Below are 20,839 nucleotides of genomic sequence, written 5' to 3'. Positions count from 1 at the left end.
TGTTTGTGGACACTGTTAGAGGACCAAAACAAGTCCCTTTTTTTCCTCACTGCCTGCTGATCTCGATTATCCAATAACAGCTGCTCCTCTCATCCTGTTTAACAGTTTAAAACCCCCCCCCAAAAAAAACCACCTGACCTCTATCGATAAAATAATAAAATAATAGAATATCAGTTTTCACACATGTTGAAGATTTTCTCTTTCATTAAGTGATGATAATCAAACCACAGAGTACAGTTTTAAACAACCAGGTTAGTCTGCATCCACAGACTCAGATACCTGCTAACTGTTCTCAGCAACATCCAATCAAAACCCTCAAATTTCACTCAGCACAACTGAAGCTTCATGGATGCTTTGTTAGTACAATTACCTCACTGCAGCCACGTTATTAATTAGATCAGGTCATTAAAAATGCTTCAAAAGTCTCCAACAGCACAAACACGCTCCACAGATCCAGTTCAGGTGAAGCCTCGAAGACAAGTAACAACTACAACCATCTACCTGTCAGCCACACCCATAATCATGCAAAGTTTAAGCCTTAAAACAGGTGAGTTATGAAAACATTCTCCTCCATACAGGTGTCATGAAGGAGGAAACATTTTGTGCTTTAACAAACAAGTATATCTTTAAATATGAATAAAAAGCAGAAGATTGATAATAGAGTGGATCCCCACAATCTCCTATTCTGGTTTTTGTTACCCACAGTAAGAAAACTGAGTCACTGCTGGAGTTTCTGCTGGACGTCAGAGGAACTGCAGTTTGGCTGCTTCTGGCAGCAGCCGAGCTTTGACCAGCTAACCGTGACGTCTGCACGTTCTGTTCAGAGTTTACTTGTGTTCATTTTTTTAAAGGATTCTAGATCTTTTTGTCTTCTTTTTTTTTTTCCTGTGACATGAATCAAACCTTTACACCAAAATAATCATAAGAACTCTAAACTGTCCACATTCTGTTATCTAATCGTGAAGCGGGGCAGCACCTGCGTCCGCTCACTGAACCTGAAGCCTGTTTCCTCTGACAGCTGCTGCTGGACTTTCCCTGCAAAACAAACCCTTTTTTCTGAGTTTGATGTCTGGGAGGAAGTGACTCCACGGCTGCCCACTAACAAAGTTGTTCTCTTTAAAAAAAAAAAAGAAAAAGAAGAAGATCTGCTTTCTTTTTCCACGAATGAAAGGAAAAAGAGAACTGCCTGACGTGTTCGAGCTCATGGAGCTCTCACGGAGGACTTTCTCTCTCTTATAAGCTATAAAACGACTCGTTGAACATCATGAATCATATTTGCATCAAATATTTCAGACCAGGCAGGGTCCACCTTGAAATTACAAATTCAAAATTCAAATTCAAATTTTATTTGTCACGTACACAGTCATACACAGTACGATATGTAGTGAAATGCTTGGACAACTGCTCGTGACCTAAAGAAAAAAAAAAGGAAAAGGCTATGAATAAGATAGGAAATAAATATGAAAAATTAAAAAGTGTAAATTTAACTAGGAAGGAATAAAATATAAATTAAGGTTAAAAATGAAATAACTGTACAACACAATTTAGAATGAAGGGTAAATTTAACTGGGAAAGAATAAGATAAAATATATAAATTAAAGTTGAAAATAAAATAACTGTACAACAAAATACACAATATAGAACTATATAAGAATGTATGAAGAAATATAAATAAATATATACACAATAACAGCAGCTGTATTAACTGGAAATGAAGAATATAGTGACCAGTGTTGTGCAATCCACATTTATTACACAATTATTGATCTTTTTTTTGCTCATTTTAAAAAATGTGTTTCAGTTTTTACAGTCAGATATGATGGGCGGTTTTCATTCCCAGGGTTCATCATCCTCTGTTATCAAGCAGGGTGTGTTTACTTAACTTTAAATACAGTTCTTTGTTGACCCTGCAAGAAAACTTACTCAAACTGACTCGACATTTCTCATTGCAGAGGGTTAATGAACCAACATGCTGATTAAAACTGAGCAGCAGGTGAAGATCTGCAGGGTCCATGTGACACCTCAGGATGAGAATGTTTTGAATTTGATTGCACCGACTCCAAAATGGGGTTGACGCTCAGCCACTTTATTAGAGATATCTGTTCAAATGCTCATCAGTATCTAATCAGTCAATCACGTGGCAGCAGCTCGGTGCATTTAGTCATGTAGACGTGGCCGAGATGCCTGCTGAAGTTCAAACTGGGGATAGGACTGATGAAGAAAGCTGATCTACAGTAAGTCACCGAGTGTGGCATGGTGTCGGTCTGAGTGTTTCAGAAACTGCTGATGTGCTGCCATTTCCCACAAACATCTCTGAGTTTACAGAAAAAATATAATACTGCCGCTCTATGGAAAGCAAGCTGATAGAAGGTAACAGGAACTCAAATAAGCACCTGTTACATCCAAAGTATGCAGAACAGTATCTTTGAACCTAGCAGCAAATGAGCTGCAGCAATTGAAGAGCACACTGTGTCATTCCTGTCAGTAAGAACAGGAAAGTGAGGCTGCAGTTCACACACTAAACAAAACTGGACAACAGAAGGTGGAAAAACTAAATCATGACGTGTCACGTCAGAAGAACTTTAAACTGAAAGGTCAGAGAGAAAATGCAGACTGCTCTGTGCAGAACCCGGTGACAGTCGGGAGAAGAAACCCCAAAAACTCAGCGACACAAACTAAAGCATGAATGAAACAACGCAGATCAGCTTCATCAAGAACATCTACTTTAGATAATAAAAATGAATATCACAGCAGATTCACAGCACTAAAACTGAGAATATCAGACGACTTCTTTATCGGTACTGACCTCACGTGTTTGAGAAACACCCTTTGTGCTTCCACCCTTTTATTTTGTCCCCCAACTTGCTGATCCTGATCAGAGCCTGAAGATCTCCCAGAGCAGACAGAGACTTTTGTCTGCATCAGTCTGATTATCATTGATCGACGTTCACGCAAACGATTACTTTGATTATTGATTAGTCAGCTGGTTATTTGGCTTGTTTAAATGACAGTAAATATCAACTCCACCTCCTGGAGCTTCATGAGGACTAAAGAGAAACTTCTGGGTGTTTCCCCACAGGATAAGGACTGTGGCACATCTCCTCCTGTGGGAGTGTGTGTGTCAGAAAACCAATTTTCTTCCTTTAAAAAGTGCTCTGAGCTGAGTGAGCCTGCGCTGGGCTGCTGATGATCTAATGTGAATAAATCCAATAAAAGCAGCATGATGTAAGCGACACCTTACATCGCATCACGTGACTCTGCTGACCACTTTACGGGTGCAGCATTGAAAGCAGGTCACACTGCAGCTGCAAACACAAGCAGCAGGATTAACTATGTCCCCGAGGCTGGGAGAGGGGGAGGGAGGGGGGCATCCTGCACCTCTGTGCACCTCCTCCTCCTCTCTGTCTAACCTGATGTCAGAGGCTTTTGTTCAGCTCTCTGAGGCATCCTCTGCATGTTTCATGGAGCCTCGTTGAGATTCAGGGCGTGACTGAATCTGATTAACAGGAGCCGCAGAAGCACTAAAGCGAATCTGTGGAGGTAAATGTCACGCTCATGTTACAGTGAAGTCAAACAGGAAGCAGAAACGCCGTGAAGTCCATTACACTCAAAGAAAACTCAAAACCCTTCGGTCTACAGCGTCGTTTGGAGAAACGTCTGCTTCCTCTTCAGTATAATGGAATAAACGGCCCAAAGTGCTAAAAAAGGCAATCAGTGAAGCACAAAGTCACCCAACCTTCCACTGGGTCATTAACCCATTGCTGCTGTTAGCCAGTTTTACTCCTATAAAAGTCGCCCCATAAGTCATAAAAAGGAATAAAAAGCAGGCACTGCTGCTGAGGTGAAATCAGAGATCAGACATCCATCATCTCAGACTCCAGACTCACAGAGCCACCCTGAAAACCTCTGAAGAAACAAGCTCAACTAGTTTCCTACATAAAGGAATTTTAAATGAAAAACATTTAAATCACCTCGATCTTCTTTAAACTATTACATGTAGAAAATGGAATAATAATAATAATGATAATACATTAAAGCACACTATACATATTAAAATACATTATGTTTTCACTTCATTTTAACTGACTTTAATGAGCTTTAATAGTTTTCATTTTTTATTACAAACAACATATGCTTTTGTGTTTTTGTATAAGATCAACGGTGAGATTTACTCTCACTCAGAAATATAGTGAATATAATTAATGATAAAACAAAATAATGGTTCGATAAAACAGAATGTGACAAAAATATAACTAAAGTAGCTCTTAAGTATGAAAGCTTAAGTTATTTTACTTCTATGAGCTGTTTTACTTTATTCTACTCTACTGAGCTGTTTCAGTACAGAAATTTCCTAATTTTTGACATAAAGAAAGTTTTTCTCGGTCCTTGCCATCTGTCTGTTTTCTTTTGAGAAATAATAATAACACACACATTTGTGTGTGTGTGTGTGTGTGGGGGGGGGGGGGGGGGGTCTGGAGGGCCTATCCCTGCCCAGTGGCCCTGCAGGAGTTTTTGTCCGGCCCTGTGCATCCAGCATTCAGGTTTCCATTAGCAGTTAAAAGGGTCACACAGTGACTCAGAAGTACTTTTACTTTTACTCATATAACAGTGTTAATATAAACAGCTATAAGTGAGTCTGTGATTGATCTGCATGTATATGGGACAAAGCCCCATCCTGACTGTTGGTGAGTGAAACGGAGATTAATGAGGTCTTACCTGGGAAGGCGTGTGGGTTGGACGACCCTCTCTTGAGGCACTTGGAACAGAGAACATGTACAGAGTAGTGCAGACCGGGCCACTCCTGCAGCAGCATGTTCAGCTCCTCCACCAGTGGAGTGATGGCCTGCCAGGCAGTCCAGATGTTGGGCAGTGAGGCGTGGCTGGCGATGGAAAGAGTCTCCACCTGCAGCTTTCCTTTGGCAGGCCGGTGGCTGATCACCACGGGAACTTTACCCCGATAAGCGAAGATCTGGTGCTTGCTGTCTGAACGCTGCACCACGTGGCTGTTGATCTGCACGCTGAAGCGTGCGAACAATCCAGGAGGAAACAGGAAAGGGAAACTGTACTGGATGTGCAGCTGCTCCACAGAGAAGAAGTTACACAGAGGCAGAGAGCTCCCGCCGGCTGAAGCATCCACCTGGACCTCCTCGCTGCTGACGTAGCTGGGGAACTTGTACCACACAGTCGCGCCATTCAGAGGCTTGCTGCGGGGTTTGTTTATGCAATAGCAGATCCCCATTTTCTCCAGTAGCTCCATGATGAGATGGAGGTCCTGCTGGGTCTGGATGAGCGGTCTGAGGAGCAAGCGGATGACATTAGAGGGTAGGAGTCCATGCTGGAGGAAGCCCTCAACGTGGTGCTGCAGATGGGTGACCCTGAGGTTCTCTCCCTTCTCGTCCTCTATGACCAGACTCACTCGCCCCTTGTCCCCCCTCTCCCCTTCAGAGAGGAGCCGGTCCAGCAGGGTGGACTCATCCCTCTGGAAGAACACATTGAGAATTGCGATGAATCGTGGAAGATTGTGAAAAACGTATTCCCTTAGCGTGAGGCTGTCCTCAAAGTAGAGCAGCTTCCCACTCTCGTGCAGGTAGGATAAAGCGCTCTGCAGCCGGTCCTCAGTGAGCCCTGCCTGCAGGCCCAGCCGGGCTGAGTCCCACCACGAGAGCCACAGGTCTTTGGGCTTAAAGTGCAGCTCCTCCAGCATCTGCCAGGACTTTGGCAGCACACGATGGAGGTTGGGGAAGATCTCCCTGTGTTCTGCAACGGACATGAGCTTCTCCCTCAGCCTTGGGATGTTCCTCTGAGCACCTGTGCAGCAAACTCTCAGGACAGGAGAGAGGATCTGCAGCCGGTGGTTCAGCATGTACTGCAGCTGGGCTTTTCGGCGCCTCAGGTTTTTGTCAGTGACACCGTAAAAGAGGATGTGAGGGCTGGAGGTGCGGACGTTGTAGCCCTGCTCCAGAGCCTGGTCCACCTGCAGTGCCAGCCCCCTTAAACTCTGGATGTCCCTCTTCTCCTGCAGGCCAATCTGCCTGTGGATGTCCAGAGTCTTCTCCTCCACCTCCACCTCCGCACACAGGTCTGTGTGCGTGCCCACCAAGCAGACTACAGCATGGGGCACTTTGGCGCAGAGCAGGTGAAGGAAATACCCAACATGGGTGTAAAAGTTCTTGGGCGAGTACGTTTTGAGGTTGATGACGAGAATGTAGAGAGCACCGGGGGAGAGAAAGAAGGGTTTGATCAGGTCGTAGTTTTGCTTCCCTGACAGGTCATACACAAGGAACGTGAGGTGGCGATCAGCGTCTGCCACCCAGTTGGTGACTTCAATTCCTTTGTTTCCCTGGTTACTGCTGGCGTCCTGCTGCGTGCTCACCAGGCTCTGCCTCAGCCGGGTTTTCCCTGCGTTTTGGGTCCCCATCAGGACCAGTTTGAGCCGCGGCTTCACGGCAAACTGAGAGTGTGCAAGCTCCTTCTGATACACTGCGATGTATGGGATTCCCTTCATGCACACCTCGTACGGTGGCTGGATCAGAGGGTTATCCTTCACTTTCCAAATGTTCACTTTGGAAAGCTTTCCAAAATTATCTGGAAGAATGGCTATTTGGTTACCCTGTAAAACGAGCTCCTCCAGATTCTCCAGCTCCACGATGGAGTCAGGCAGATATGTGATGCTGTTATTGTCCAGCCACAGGTTCACCAGCTTCCCCAGCTGGCCGATTTCCTCTGGAATATGAATCAGTCTATTCCTGCTCAGGTAAAGCTCCTCTAATCCCGTTATGCTCAAAATAACCTGGGGAAAGTTTTCAAAGTCATTTGAGGACAGATTGAGCATTTTGAGTCTTTGCAGGCTGCCGAAGGAGGGGGGCAGCTCTCTGAGGTGGTTCCCGTCCAACATCAGGCTCTCCAGGTGCTGCAGGTGACAGAAAGTGTGGGGTAAGGAGGACATGTGGAGGCTGCTGAGCCACAGGATTTTGATGGACTGCAGCTTCCGAACGTCCACCGGTAACACCTCAAACTTATTCCCAGAGCAGTCGAGCTCCTCCAGCTCACTGAGGGCCATGATCTCGGGGGGAAACTGGTTCAGCTTGTTGTGATCTGCATCCAGAGTTCGCAGGTGGGCGAGGCCGGAGAACGACCTGGGGAAATCGTGCAGGTCGTTAAAGCTCATGTCGAGCTCCTCCAAAGACTGCAGAGCTCCGATCTGAGCTGGCAGGTGCTGGATTTTGTTGTGGCTGATGCACAACTTCTTCAGCCCTCTCAGCTGCCCCACGCCCTCAGGAAGGCTCCTCAAACAGTTGTGGCTCATGTCGAGCTCCACCAGCCGCCCCAGCTCAAACACTACCCTAGGGACAGAGCTGAACTTGTTCCTGCGGAGGACCAAGACGCGCAGGTTGTTCAGGGAGGATCCCAGGCCGTCCGGCAGCTCCTGCAGGGAGTTGTTCCCCAGGTTGAGCGCCTCGATGTCGGCTATGTCCTCTGGCAGGATGATCTGGTTGTTTTTGGAGCAGAGAGTGAGCTGCCTCAGGTTGCTCCGCAGCTTCCTGGAGCGGAGGGCGGCATCCCTCCACAGCCTGGCCGTTTTCAGATTGTTCTCCTTGTCCTCCATGGCGCTGCAGCCGGACCCCTCCTCCTCCTCCTCCTTCTCCTTGTTTTCATTGAGAGTTTTCATGGATCCTGAGCGGGCAGCATGGTGGACGGAGTCCCTCAGAAATCAGCGCGCTCCTCACCCACAAACCCTCCTCCTGAGAGGGCAGACGATCCGCTTCGAGTCGGGAAATGATCGAGTTTGTCGAGAGGAGCGGGAGGCGTGTGCGCGGCCGCGGAGGCATCCTTTTCTCCTGCGCCACTCAGCACACAATAAAGGCAGACCTCAGCGCTCACAGCTCCGGCTTTAAACCGAAGCTCCGGAGCCTCGTTTCTCCTCCAGTCATCGCCGCCGCCCTCATCGCCTCCATTAGCCGTCCTCCGCCTCTTTCCGTCCTGGTGGATGTGCGCGTTTGTGAGCGCTCTCCGAGCCTCCGTGTCGCTTCCTGGGAGCGGGGAGTGGAAGTAAAGGAGCAGCCGCTCACTGCGTCAGATCTCTGAGCCCTCCTCCTCCCTTTCTCCTCCTCCCTCTCTCCTCCTCCCTTTCTCCTCCTCCCTGCACTGTGGGGAGCAGCAGGAGGAGGTGGAGGAGAAGGGAAAGTAATCGGAGGGTGAAAGCTTCCTAAACTGTGCAAAGAAATTCAGACCAAACACAAAAACAGTGAACAGTTCGACAGAAACATTTCTGCCGAGACAGAGAGAGACGATCAGCTGATGAACGCAGAATTTATAAATGTAGTCTGAATATTCATGTTTACACATGCAGAGGTTCAGAGTCCAAAGAGGATAAATGCGAGTAAAAAAATAAAAGAATAAAGGTGATAATATTAGTGATAAAGTCTGAACATGAGCCCGAAAAGACTGTAAATGTGAGTTCTCCGACGGCAGAAGAAGGACTCTGCCTCCACGTGCTGGTCATGATGTGGAAGTACACCAAACAGCACGTTTAATTCCCAGGCGTCTCCTACAGAGCTGTTCTAGCTTAGTGTTAGAGTGTGTTCACTCATTTCAGTATTCTGGTTGGAATTTCATTAGTTTCTCTCTTTTTTATTATTCACAGCATTTTAGATGTTTTTGATACTGCAATCATACTGTTAAACTGAGTAACCTTGATAACCTGCAGTCTTACACACACCACTCAGGAGCTTCTCTCCTCCTGTCATGCTTACATCTGCAACACATGTAAGACCACATCTGTCTACAACACTGAAATCCACACACACAGATCTTTATTTGTCCTCTGCCTGAAATCTTTCTACCTATAAAAGCACGTTGGGACTGAAGCTGTTTCCAGACTACTGCAAGCTGACAAAACAATAGGATATCTCATTGGCTTTGATGTTTCCACTGATGGCATAAAATCTAATATTGTGTTTAATTAAGTAGACCAAACTCCATTTTTATCAACTTGTTATTAGAGCTCAGTTTAAGTAAGTTACCGGTACTTTTCAAAAAGCTGATCAACTCAGTTTATTTGAGTTGATATAAATTAGAAAAACTAAGTAAACTGGAAATGTATTCAAACTGTTTTTGTGCATTCTCTCAGTTTAGCACCAGGTTTATGAACTTGCTAACTAGCCAGTTTTAGCCTAGCTTTTCATATCACCGATGCTCAGTGTGCATGCTGCTGCATCTCAGCTCATGTTACTTAAAAATGAACCCTGCAGCTTTAAAAACCTTGTATAAAAATCGTATACATTTTTTGTTGATTGTTTGAAATAGAAAAGTGAGCAGCTATAAGAGCCCAGATGAAACTTATTCAGAAGATGCAGCCGTTAGGGGGCAGGGCTTGCTTTTAATCCATACAAACCTTTATAACATATGAACTGTATATTTTGACCCCTGTATTTATTTCAATGCTTTGTGATTGCTTTTCAACATCTGTGACATCGATTAATGTCACAGATCTCAAGTGGGTTTTTTGTAACAAAACGTGTTTAGACAGGTTTTGTTGTGAAAGTCCAAAGCCATAACCAGATTACCGGCTTGTTAAATAGTTAAAGTCTAGGTTGGCTTTATAGTTGAAAATAAAGTAATTCAGCTTGTCCTTCTAAAGAATTAAATTAAATCCCATGTTTGAATCATATGAAACATTTTGGGTAAGCACTGCCACATGTTTTATCAGGTCATTGTGCTTATTAGAAACTTTATATATTGGATGTTAGCTTTTAACAAGCATGTAATGATTACATTTAAATTAGGTGTTCTTTTTTAAACACGTATTTATTTAGGCCTAAACTGACAGTGGCGGTACCACACATTCAGACACAGTAATAGACGGTGTTTTTAGTCTAATTTGGTTGTATGAGGTCTACATTGACCTTCTGTCTTGTAAGTTATAATGACTGCACAACCATTAGGGATCAAAACAGCTTCTAAATAATTTTTTGGTCCCTGTACTTGTTTCTTACTGTCTTTGAGGCTCGGGACCAGCACTCCCCACGTTACATCAAACTCGTACAAGTCTAGAAATGGAGCTGTTGGACAGAAAGACATCAACTGAGTGGTAAACATTATTGGGCAAGTTGCTACAAATTGTTTTTTAATTTAGTAGAACTTGAAATGTTTATCTGTGGGTAAACATTTCGTATTTCACAGTCAGAAACATCAAGTTATTCTTAGTATTGTATACTTGCAATGAATAAGCTGTCCTAACGTAGTTCTTTTAAGTAAGCTTTACTTAGATTTTTTGCATTGTTTTTTGTTTTTTTTTTAGTTCTGTGAACTAATTTGATTTTACAGTGCAGTTGTTCACGGGTGACTGGTGCATCTGTCATCATCAGAGACCTTAAGGCCAATTAACTGACCTGTTTTTTTTTCACATTTCCCCTCTGAATGGAATTAGTTCAACCTCTACCCCTTTTAAGGGAATAATTATTTATTCTCTGTTGAATCGTTAGTGTTCTCCTTCACAAAAAAATAAACAGTCTCTAATTGTTATGGTAGTTTTCATTTTAATGGAAAGCAACAGAATATCAACCAAAATTAAAAAAAAAAAAAGGAAAAATCACATTACATAAAATGTATAAACTGATTTGCATGTCAGGGAGTGAAAGAAGTGTTTCAATGCCCTGTAATTTTTATTGTGCCAAATCACAACAGTCTCCTCAATGTGCTTCCTTTTCCAAGATGCCGCAGCGAATGGATGCCCTGGCAGGCGTATTTTCCGTCTTGTTTTTTTGCATAATTTGTGTTTCTGGACACTTTTCTGGATATTCTTACACCAGAGAAGTGCTTCTTAACTACTGTCACATCTGCGGTGGATAAACTCCCACCACTTACTCTGATTCAGACACATGACCCTGTATTGTGGTCTATGCACCTGTTCCATTCTTGCACTGATCATCACCTGCACTCATGTATATATCAATCTGCTTAGCTCTTTTTATCTTTAAGTGTTTGTCTTATCGTATGTCTTGCACAAAGTACAGCAGCAATTTCCTAATGTTGTAAATCTGCTCAACATTTGGCAATAAAACTCTTTCTGATTCTGATTTATACTGTAAGATGAGGACTCTACAGTAATACCTACAGTAATACAAAGAAACCCAAAGAATCAGATGATGCCTGTTAACAAACACTTGGTCACAGTGGAAAGGAAAAACTCAGTTTTAACAGGAAGAACCTTCAGCAGAACTAGTGCTCAGGGAGGGGCGGCCATCTGTCGCCAGATGTTCACTCTCACTTCACTTTAACATATAGAAGGAAGATGTTTGTTTGCACGATTATTTAGTGCAAACATGTATTCTGTCAGATATCTCAGACTTTTATCTGAGTTAGTGCTCAGCTAAGATTAAATAATTATTGGTGGTAATTTTTACATCCATGTAGATGAGAGTCCCCTTCTGCTTTTGGATCATCTCTCCTCATCTCATTTCCTTGATTTCTTTGCTCGTGTAACAGGTGCATTAGAAATATTTTATCATTATTTTTCATGAATATTTATATGTTTATTTTGTGTATTTGTATTTTTGTGAACTTTTGTTTGTGTGACCTTTGACTTCCCATGTGTGTCACTTCCTACTCTCCTCAGTCAGCCGAGGCCTCGCTGGGCAGAGGTGAGTTTCTGTTTCTGCTCCAGTTTACAGAACAGTTGCATGCAGTAAAGGTGCTAAAAAAAGGTTCAAACCCAGTTGGTTATATTTTTATAATATTGTTGGATGTTTTTAGTCTAAACTGTTTTTCTGTTGAGTGCAGCACTTTATTGTAATATGCTAATTTGCTGAACTTACGCTAGGTTAAGAGAACATGCAGGTGGTTTCTCATGCGGCCTGCTACTTTTCCCTCTTATAAAGGTGTGCACGTAGAAAATTTAAATGGCAGCATTAAAAAAAGATCAAATAGAAGAAAGTCTATTAATGTTAATGTTTTTATTCATCAGAGCACAAATAAAAAACACAAGTTCACCTAAAGTATTTTCTTTCAAGTCTCCAAAAACTCAAAACCTGATAAAAATGAACACTGAGCAAAACTCAAACGTCTCATTTTGTGCCGATGAACTCTGCCGTGACCACTACAGGGCGCCATCTCCGTATAACTGAGTGGACGCTGCGACTGTGGTCATCTACGTTTAAGTGGTGTTACATGGAGAGAAAGCAAGTGAAGCGCAACAGAAGCCAGTTAAAAGTCTGTCAATCTGATTCTAACTGACACACCAACGCTCGGCTTCATTACATCCATGAACCTCCTTTCGGGTCCTCTTTTCCTCCTGTCTGGCAGCTCGAGTCTCAATTATACCTTTAAAACCATGAGAATAAAATCAAAGTGTGAATGAGAGTTCCCGATAATCAGATTCTATAGAAAACATGGAGAATGTAGAGTATTTACTCTGAATATGTTCATTTGTTCCCTTCAATAAAAATCAATCAGTTCATCAAATAAAATCAGTCGTTGATCGACTCAGTTTGATTGACAGGACAGATGATCAGAGGTGCAGAGAATGGGTGGAGTTTGTGAATGAAGGAGCAGCCAGTAAAGGAGTGGATAAGACCTGCAGCACCTACATCATAAAAGGAGACCAGACCCTCCTCATAATCCACAAACACCCCTATCATCTCAGGACCAGACTGAAGACAGAGGGGGACTGGAGGACCAGCAAGAGCTCTGTATTCATTTCCATTTCTCAGCCACACAGTCCAGAAACCATCCTGAGGACACAGTGGGATTTTTCCCTTCCTGTTGATCGACTCTCTGGCCACTCCTAAAGTCCAGGCAGTCTTTCCTTTAACCTGAACCTCAAAGTAAAATCTGCCTGAAGAGAAACTCTGCTTTCCTAAAACATTAACACAGTAAGAAAATCTCTCTGGGTTGTCAGGAAGTTTCTTCCTCACATCACCACAGTGCACTTGTTTTTCATCATCAGACAGGATGAGTTTAGAATTTGCTGTATCCAGATCCAGAGTCACGTCCACTGCATACTGCTGGACCCTCTTCAGCTCAGCCTCAAACAGCTTCTTCTTCATGAGTTTCCTGAGCGTCTCCTCCAGCTGAGCCACAGCTCTCACCACAGTCCCCTCGTATGATGGTGGACGGACGCTCACTCCTCTCCAGTCCTTGGTGGGTGGAGCAGCTTTCAGGGACAAGAAGCTGGAGTAGGTGGAGGTGGTCTTCAGAGCGTGAGAGCTGCTCCACCTCAGATCTTCTCTTCTTCAGCTCAGAGATTTCCTGTTCCAGATCTTTGATCAGACCTTCAGCGTGTTTCTCTTTTGTTTCCTGTTTGTCTTCGATCTCCTTTATGAGCTCCTTCAGGCCTCTATCGACAGACTTCTTTAGAGCAGTGAAGACCTGAACACCTTCTGCTTTCTGTCTGTCTGCAGCACCTTTACTCATCTTCACTGACTCTTTGATCTGCTGAATCTTCTGGATCATCTGCTGAATTTCAGCCTCTGTCTTCTCCAGCTCTGCCTTCTTTCCTTCATATTCGTCCTTCAGAGGAACAAACTCGTGGTTCTTGTGGTCTGAAATAGAGCAGCGTGCACAGACACATGTCTGGTCAGTCTTACAGAACAGCTCCAGAGGTTTATCGTGCTTCTTACACATTCTGCCCTCCAGGTTCTCCACAGCATCAATCAGCTGATGTCTTTTCAGACCTTTCTTTGTCAGATGAGGCTCCAGGTGAGTCTGACAGTAGGACTCCTGACACACCAGGCAGGACTTCAGGGCCTTCAGTCTGGTTCCAGTGCAGATGTCAGGGAACTTCTCCTGGTTTGGCAGCTTGTTGCTCTGAGCTGCTGTAGCTGGCCTTCTGCTGAACTTCACATTTGAACTGAGCGACCACCTCAGAGATGAAGGTGTTGACCCTCAGATGAGGTCTAGTGTTGAAAGTTTCATTACACATGGGACACTGACACCTCTTATTTATGTCCCAGTACTCAGTGATGCAGTTTTTGCAGAAGTTGTGTCCACATGGTATACTGACTGGATCAGTGAACACATCCAGACAGACGGAGCACAGAAACTGATCTTCAGATCGCAGACTGCTGGCAGCAGACATGTCTGCACTCTGACGGAGAAAAAAAAAGAAACACTTTTTTTTTAATTCACAAAAAAAAGAAAAGAAAAAAGTGTCAGGTTTGTACTCTTTACATGTGTCTGTCAGCAGTTAGAGTTACTATCTATCTACTGTGATAGGATTTATATTCCTGTAAAAAGCAGAGTGATGAGCAATGACCAAAACTGCAGGTGAATATAAAAAGTGTGTAAATCTCCAAAATGGCTCCATGTAGTCACCTGAGGTGACTGGCATATTATCAACCTCTGATGGTTCTTGAATAATGTGTAATGTACTTTCTGGTCCCAACAATTTAATAGCAAAATCTACAAAAGTTTAACTTATCCTTCTTAATTAAATATTTGTTTAGAGTGTGACAAACTATAAACTTTTCCTTCTCTGTGTTATATTCAGAGTATACATCCATTAGTTTATTTGATGCGTGACATACTTTTATAACATACCACTTTACAAAAAATAAATGTTTTTCCAATTAAAGCACATATTTATTTTGAAAATGACTCAGAACATTTTATTAAGGATAAAGGAAGCAGACAATAACCTTGTGTTCTTCTGTGATGTTAGTGTTGGATGAAGGGAGCAGTATCCTGTTGGCCAAGGATCAAATGCAAACACATGACACTACAGAATGAAGTGAATGTGAGCCTTTACTGGCTGATGCAAACAGGAAGAGTGGATAATAAAAGCCAGAAGAGTCAAGAAAGGAGTAATTAAAAAGAAAACACAGCATGAAACATCACAGCAACTACTTCTTCTAAATACTAAAAATGTCTTTCTTACATAAATGGAAGTAAAAGGATATTGAACGTAGTCTGTGAGCAGTTGGCAAACTTTTGCAGACAAGTCTGTGTTTTCTATGCAAACTGCAGCGAGCTCGTCAGCCTGCAGACACCAAAGCGAGGGAGCTTTTCAGTGCAGCACCAATTTCACCAGAAGACTGCCAGTGAAGGAATCCACATTCTTCCATAGTGACCAGTGGTTACCAAGAAGTCATAAGCTGATGTTGAGGCCTGTTTGACTGCAGTGTAAATGATCCACATTCCAGTGTTACACTGCATTTTTAAAATGTTGCCTCACCGCCTTCCCTGGTGGGTGATCTATCTCTACACATTTCAGAATAATTAATGAAGATATTTGTTAGTGAGGTGTGTTTACAGATTTAAGTCTTCAGCAGAAAACTGAGCTGATGGTCGCTCACATCAGCTGATTAATTCATGTGGCTGTAGGATGAGCTCTTTGGAGGTCCTGCTGAACTCCTTTATTTGCAGCCGTCCCTCCTTCACCTGCACAAACACCCTGATTAGAGTCAAGCAGCTCAGTGTTCTTCTGTCTGCTGGATTTCTGCCCCCTGCTGGCCTGGAGACAGATGACAACAGAGAGATCAGAGTGACAGCATCACAGGCAGAGGGCTTCATTCTCAGATACAAACACGTATTCAGTACCTGACAGTAGAAATAAAGGGCAGTGATCACCAGCAGCAGAGTCAGCGGTAGGATGAGCATTGTGATGAGAACTGTGAAATCTGTTGGAGCTGATAAAAACACATTCATCTTTGTATTAAAGTGAAAATAGTAGGATAAAAAGGGAGAAACAAGAACGTAATACTGTGGTAATTTCTAAGTTATTACCATTCAATTAATGCTGGTAGTTTCTTCTTGATGCATTCTCAATCATCCAGGAAAGTAAATCTCCAAAAAGTTGATTCTGTTCATCTGGACGTAGCGTTTTATGGGAGAAACGTTTCGTCACTCATCCAAGTGACTTCTTTAGTTACTTCAGTTCAGTTTGTACATGGAAGAAGTGGAAAAGAGGGCTTTGCTATCCTACCCTGGAACACCACCAAGCCATTGGTTCAGATATGTGGATGACACCTGGGTGTAAATCAAATCTCAGGACATACCACAATTCACTGATCACATTAACTCGGTGGACCGACAAATCAAATTCACCATAGAGGATATGAAAGTGGCAGGTTAGCCTTCTTAGACTGTGAGATTTCCATCAGTAATGAGGGACATCTAAAAGCTGACGTGTACCGTAAACCTACACATACGGATCAGTATCTAAGGTTTGACTCTCATCATCCACTGGAGCACAAACTGGGTGTCATCAGGACGCTACAACACAGAGCGAACACCATCCCCACTGACACAGCGACCAGGGAGGCAGAAGAACGGCACATCAAGAAGGCCCCTTAGTAAATGTGGTTATCCTAGCTGGACTTTTGTCAAAGCTGGAAAGGCACCTAAAGAAAGCTCCAGCCGATCCAGGAGAGAAGGACAACTGCTGCCCAAGTGAAAACCTGTAGTGATCCCATATGTGTCAGGAGTATCGGAACAGTTGAGACACATGTTTTCTAAACACCGGGTCTCTGTGGCTTTTAAACCCCAAAACACGCTGCACCAAAAACTGGTCCACCCCAAGGATCGGGTCCCCCAAACAGAGTAACATAGTGCACGCTGCTAAGTTCCAGGAGGATTGCCATGAACATCGGGGAAACCAAACAACCTCTGGCGAAGCGGATGGCACAACACAGAAGAGCCACCTCATCAGGCCAGGACTCTGCAGTCTATTCACACCTACAGGCCAGTGGACACTCTTTCAATTATGAGGATGTACACATCCTGGACAGGGAGGAACGTTGGTTTGAGCGCAGAGTCGAGGAGGCCATTCACGTGAAATGGGAAAGACCATCTCTGAATCAAGGAGGGGGCCCAAGGGTACATCTTTCGCCATCTTACAATGCTGTGATTGCAGCCATTCCCCAACTCTCTGTGAATGGTACTCATGGCCATTGATCAGTGGTCTTTGGTCAGTGGTTGTTGATCAATGGTCATGAGAATTTGCATAATTAAGATTAAGGAACTGACCTCCCAGCCCATTGTTCCTTCAGTGGGCTGGTTTCAGTCATTATGCAAATGTACTGTTTATAAGATTGGGGAAACCTGCAGTCAGCTGAGACTGAAGAAGTCACTTGACGAAACGTTTCTCCCACAAAACACTACGTCCAGATGAACAGAATCAACTTTTTGGAGAGGCTGGTAATTTCTGTGTAATAAGCAGAGCTTATTACAGAGCTGCAAAATGCTGAACTGCCTGTTTTTTTTTTATTAATAACATATATGTGATTATTATGTGTCACAGATTTAAGCCCCATAGGGCTTAAATCTGTGACTCTCCACCATTTAAACTTAGAACTCAATAAGCTTCTCAGACGAGATGTAAAACATCTTCAGGAAACTTAAAAAAGTCCAGACGCTTTTATTTCCAAGCTCCTTAGATTTTGCAGCTCTGGTTCCTCATTATTAAACAGAAGCTACCACTAGTAATTGAGTAGTAATAACTTGGTAATAACTTGAGTGGTAATAACTTTATTATGTGGTAATAAATTACCACATTACATTCTTGGATTTAATTATATTCTGCTGAAATAAAAACATTTAGTTGGAAAAATAATTAGCATATAACAAACCACAGTTTCTACGGGCTTAAAAAGAATTCAAACCGACAGATGTCACTGAAACATCGATTTTATCTGGCTAATGTGGATTCAGGTCATAAACAGTATCATCAAAAACTCTGACAGCAAACTCAGAAATTCCAGCTTCCGACTTCAACTGGAATGTAACATATCCTTCAGGAAGCCAGGTGACCTGGTTCTTTGGGTCATCAACTCATTCAGCTTTCAAAGCTGTAAACATCTGAGAGTCTCTGCTTCAGCTTACCTGACACAGTGACAGACAGCAGGCGGCTCTCAGAGGAGAAGTTATGAGCGATAGCATAGACGTGATAAACACAGCTGTAGTTTCCTTGGTGAGCGAGCTTTGCAGCAGGAAACAGGAAATAAGCAGAGTGATTGACAGCTGGTTGGGTGTAGTTGTATGCTGTGTTGGAGGAGGTGAAGGTGAGCTGGAAGAAGCCTCCTGGGTACTGTGGCTGGATGGAGCAGCTGATGGTGAAGTTAGAGCCCCTTGATACCCGAAGCTCCTGCTGCTGGGCTTTGGAAACCCCGTTCATGGAGGACACAGAGATGACTGGCTGAACCAGGAAGTCTGTAAACACAGAAAATCTTCTGAATCTGAGGTGAAAGAGAGAGGCTTGATTCATTCATGAGAGGTGGAATGGTGGAGCATTTTGGTGTTAGCAATATTTAAAATGGTGAAATACCACAAGCTTGTTAATGCTACAATCCAAAATAAATCCAAATTTGTGTGTCCACTTCTTATTTTTAAAGTCATTAAAGATATATGCTGTGCAAACACTCCACCCTGGAAACAGAACAGCTCGAATAACTGATTGAAAGCTCCAAATGATCCTGACACTCACACCATGATGAGTGGATTTTGAACACGACTGTAGTTTCTGATGGTTGAATTGTACACCAGTGTAATTAATTTACACTGTTAGGCTGATATAAACAAGTTTTATGTTCTTGTACAGACAGAAGGAATTCACAGTAATGGTTTAGAGAATCGTCTTTGAACTGTTACAGGCTGGGTTTCCTTGTTTGTATTTCTGATAAAATACTACTTATTATTAATCTATTGCTCTCTTTCACAGCATGTCTTTTGTCCTGTCTTTCTTCTCTCACCCTAACCAGTGGCGACAGATGGCCGCCCCTCCCTGAGCCTGGCTCTGCTGGAGGTTTCTTCCTGTTAAAAGGGTAGTTTTTCCTTCCCACTGTAATCAAAGCGCTTGCTCATAGGGGGTCATATGATTGTTGGGTTTCTTTCTGTATGTGTTACTGTAGGGTCTACCTTCCAAAACGACGCACCTTGAAGTGGCTGCTGTTGTGATTTGTTGTTGTATAAATAAAACTTAAATTTAAAGGAATGGTAAAATGACAGCAACATGGTGGCACAGTAGTTAGCACTGTTGCCTCACAGCAAGAAGTCCCTGAGTTAAATTCTGCCATCGGACCTCGGTCTTTTTGTCTGTCTGTCTGCTCTGCCCATTTGTGCGTGGGTTCCCTTCAGGTACTCTGGCTACCTCTCACAGTCCAAAGACATGGAGTCAGTGGGGTTAGCTTGATTGGTAACTCTAAATTGCCCATAGGTGTGAGTGTGAATGGTTGCTTGTCTCTTTGTGTTAGCCCTGCAATAGACTGGCGACCTGTCCAGGGTGTACCCTGCCTATTGCAAAAAGACAGCTGAGATAGACTAAAGCCCCCTTGCAGCCCTGACAAGGATAAGAGAATGGAATGCATTTCTTTTAATAGCTAACTGAGATTTCTGCAGAGATCTTGCATCTGTTTCTAAAAACTGTTTTGATTGCCGGTCTCTCACCTCTGACATTTGGGGCAGCTTTGAACTCCAATTATTTCTGATGGAACTCTATTCTCCTGTGCTGGGTGCACTTGTTTATCACCATTCCAAGTTTAACAAGGATTTCATTTCAAGACCTTTCTGTCTTTTTATCTGGGATCTTACCAAGATTTGACAGCATTCTAATTCCTGGGGTTTTTTATATTCACGTTTGCTGCTACCAAAAATGTCTTGTGAAAGATTTCCCTTATCTTATTGACTCTTGTAATGTTGTTCAATCAGTCAGGGATCCCACCCATGACCATAGACATACTTTGGATTTAGTTTTATCCTGTGGTCTGCAGCTCCGCGATATTGACATTTGCAAGCTCAACTTTTCTGGTCAGATGCCTGTTATAATCCAAATTTCTGCACCATGTCCCCGAGTTAAACCTCTTTTACCTGCGTGCAAATTCTGCATCATCCCTCCTGCTACTGCTGGATGTTTTTCTGCTGTTTATCAGAATATTGGTGCACTTCCCTTGGACAATTACTCCCTTAAGCTCAGCGCTGATCATCTGCTCACTTTGTTCAGCATGTTCTTGATGCTGTTCCTCCTTTTAAATCTAAGTACATTAGACCTAAAACAAATCCCTGGTTAAGCAATATCACTCTCAGAAGGACCTCCAGAAAAGTGGAAGGAAAATGGCAAAAAGATCAAAACTACAAAAACGAAGTATTAAGTATCAGACATCATCTCTAATAATTGTTACAGGCCCTGTGTCCAGTGTGAAGGTTACTTCAGCCACCTGTGGAAGCTTTTTACAGTTTTTTGTTGATAAGGTTGCTACTACCAGGTCTAACTTTGCTTATAAATAAATGGATTGATTGATTGATTGATAATTAGCTAAGACAGCTGGGTCATTTTCTCTAATGGTTACATTTTTACTTGAAAAGAAATGTATTAAGTCATTTCTTGGTACGCATAAGGCATTCAAATGAATTAAAACTCTGTCTGGGTCTTTGATTGAATACTAAGCTGGAGTTGAGGGTTGCTACCACACCCCCCGCCTGTGCTAAAGGATTCTGACAATGGTATAACTCCATCAAAGCTCTGTACTACTTACTTATTAAAAACAGAGGTTAGGACTTTTTAAACAGAAAGAGCTGATCCAGATGTGCTGTACTGGAGTGCCGGTTCTGCACATCAATAACAGAAAGATCTTTTCTTTATACTAGACTAGCATTTGATTGAGCTAACATATGAAAGCATGGCACTCTCGTGATGCACCCACACAAAAAAGATACAACTCAAGTGAGCATGTGCAATTGGTGCGAACCAGAACAGGTGTGATCAGTGTGGTCCAGTATCACATAGAGCTACAACAGGACCAAGGTATGTTTTAGTTCCTGCTGTCAGTTCAGGTTCTCCTCCCTCCTGTCCTGTTCCCTGTTCCCAAACAACCTGTTAACTAGTTTAATTATCCTACAGCCTTTGTGT

At 43.0% G+C, this 20,839-nt stretch overlaps 2 protein-coding genes and 1 pseudogene across 5 annotated transcripts in view; all 3 read right to left on the bottom strand.

The window, feature by feature from the left end:
- The window catches only part of mfhas1 (multifunctional ROCO family signaling regulator 1), a 32,796-nt gene extending 24,729 nt beyond the window's left edge, over positions 1–8,067 (bottom strand). Inside the window, 1 exon segment of the mRNA XM_080861195.1 lies at positions 4,717–8,067. Coding sequence (XP_080717321.1) covers positions 4,717–7,669 — 2,953 coding nt within the window. The 5' untranslated portion in view covers positions 7,670–8,067.
- A 4,163-nt stretch (positions 8,068–12,230) lies between these two features.
- Positions 12,231–14,981, bottom strand: LOC308392610 (E3 ubiquitin-protein ligase TRIM21-like; annotated as a pseudogene). The gene is made up of 3 exons (XR_013974771.1): positions 14,876–14,981; positions 14,637–14,682; positions 12,231–14,086 (listed from the first exon to the last, which is right to left on the bottom strand). The product of XR_013974771.1 is annotated as an E3 ubiquitin-protein ligase TRIM21-like (transcript).
- Positions 14,982–15,073: 92 nt separating this feature from the next.
- LOC308392604 (scavenger receptor cysteine-rich type 1 protein M160-like) overlaps positions 15,074–20,839 on the bottom strand; it is a 61,563-nt gene continuing 55,797 nt past the window's right edge. For 2 of the 3 annotated variants that reach the window (XM_080875691.1, XM_080875690.1), the window contains exons 15-17: positions 17,821–18,147; positions 15,538–15,626; positions 15,302–15,451 (exon numbers count right to left, since the gene is read on the bottom strand). In XM_080875691.1, the coding sequence (XP_080731817.1) occupies positions 15,308–15,451; positions 15,538–15,626; positions 17,821–18,147 (560 nt within the window). In that variant the 3' untranslated portion in view covers positions 15,302–15,307. Of the gene's footprint in view, positions 15,199–15,293; positions 15,452–15,537; positions 15,627–17,820; positions 18,148–20,839 lie in introns of those variants that run through there. The other variant, XM_080875689.1, reaches the window with a different exon arrangement.

The sequence above is a fragment of the Rhamphochromis sp. 'chilingali' genome (assembly GCF_963969265.1).
Source record: "Rhamphochromis sp. 'chilingali' genome assembly, chromosome: 2".
Taxonomy (NCBI): domain Eukaryota; kingdom Metazoa; phylum Chordata; class Actinopteri; order Cichliformes; family Cichlidae; genus Rhamphochromis; species Rhamphochromis sp. 'chilingali'.
Note: the sequence above shows the minus strand (reverse complement) of the source record. Positions and strands in the feature narration are given on the sequence as shown.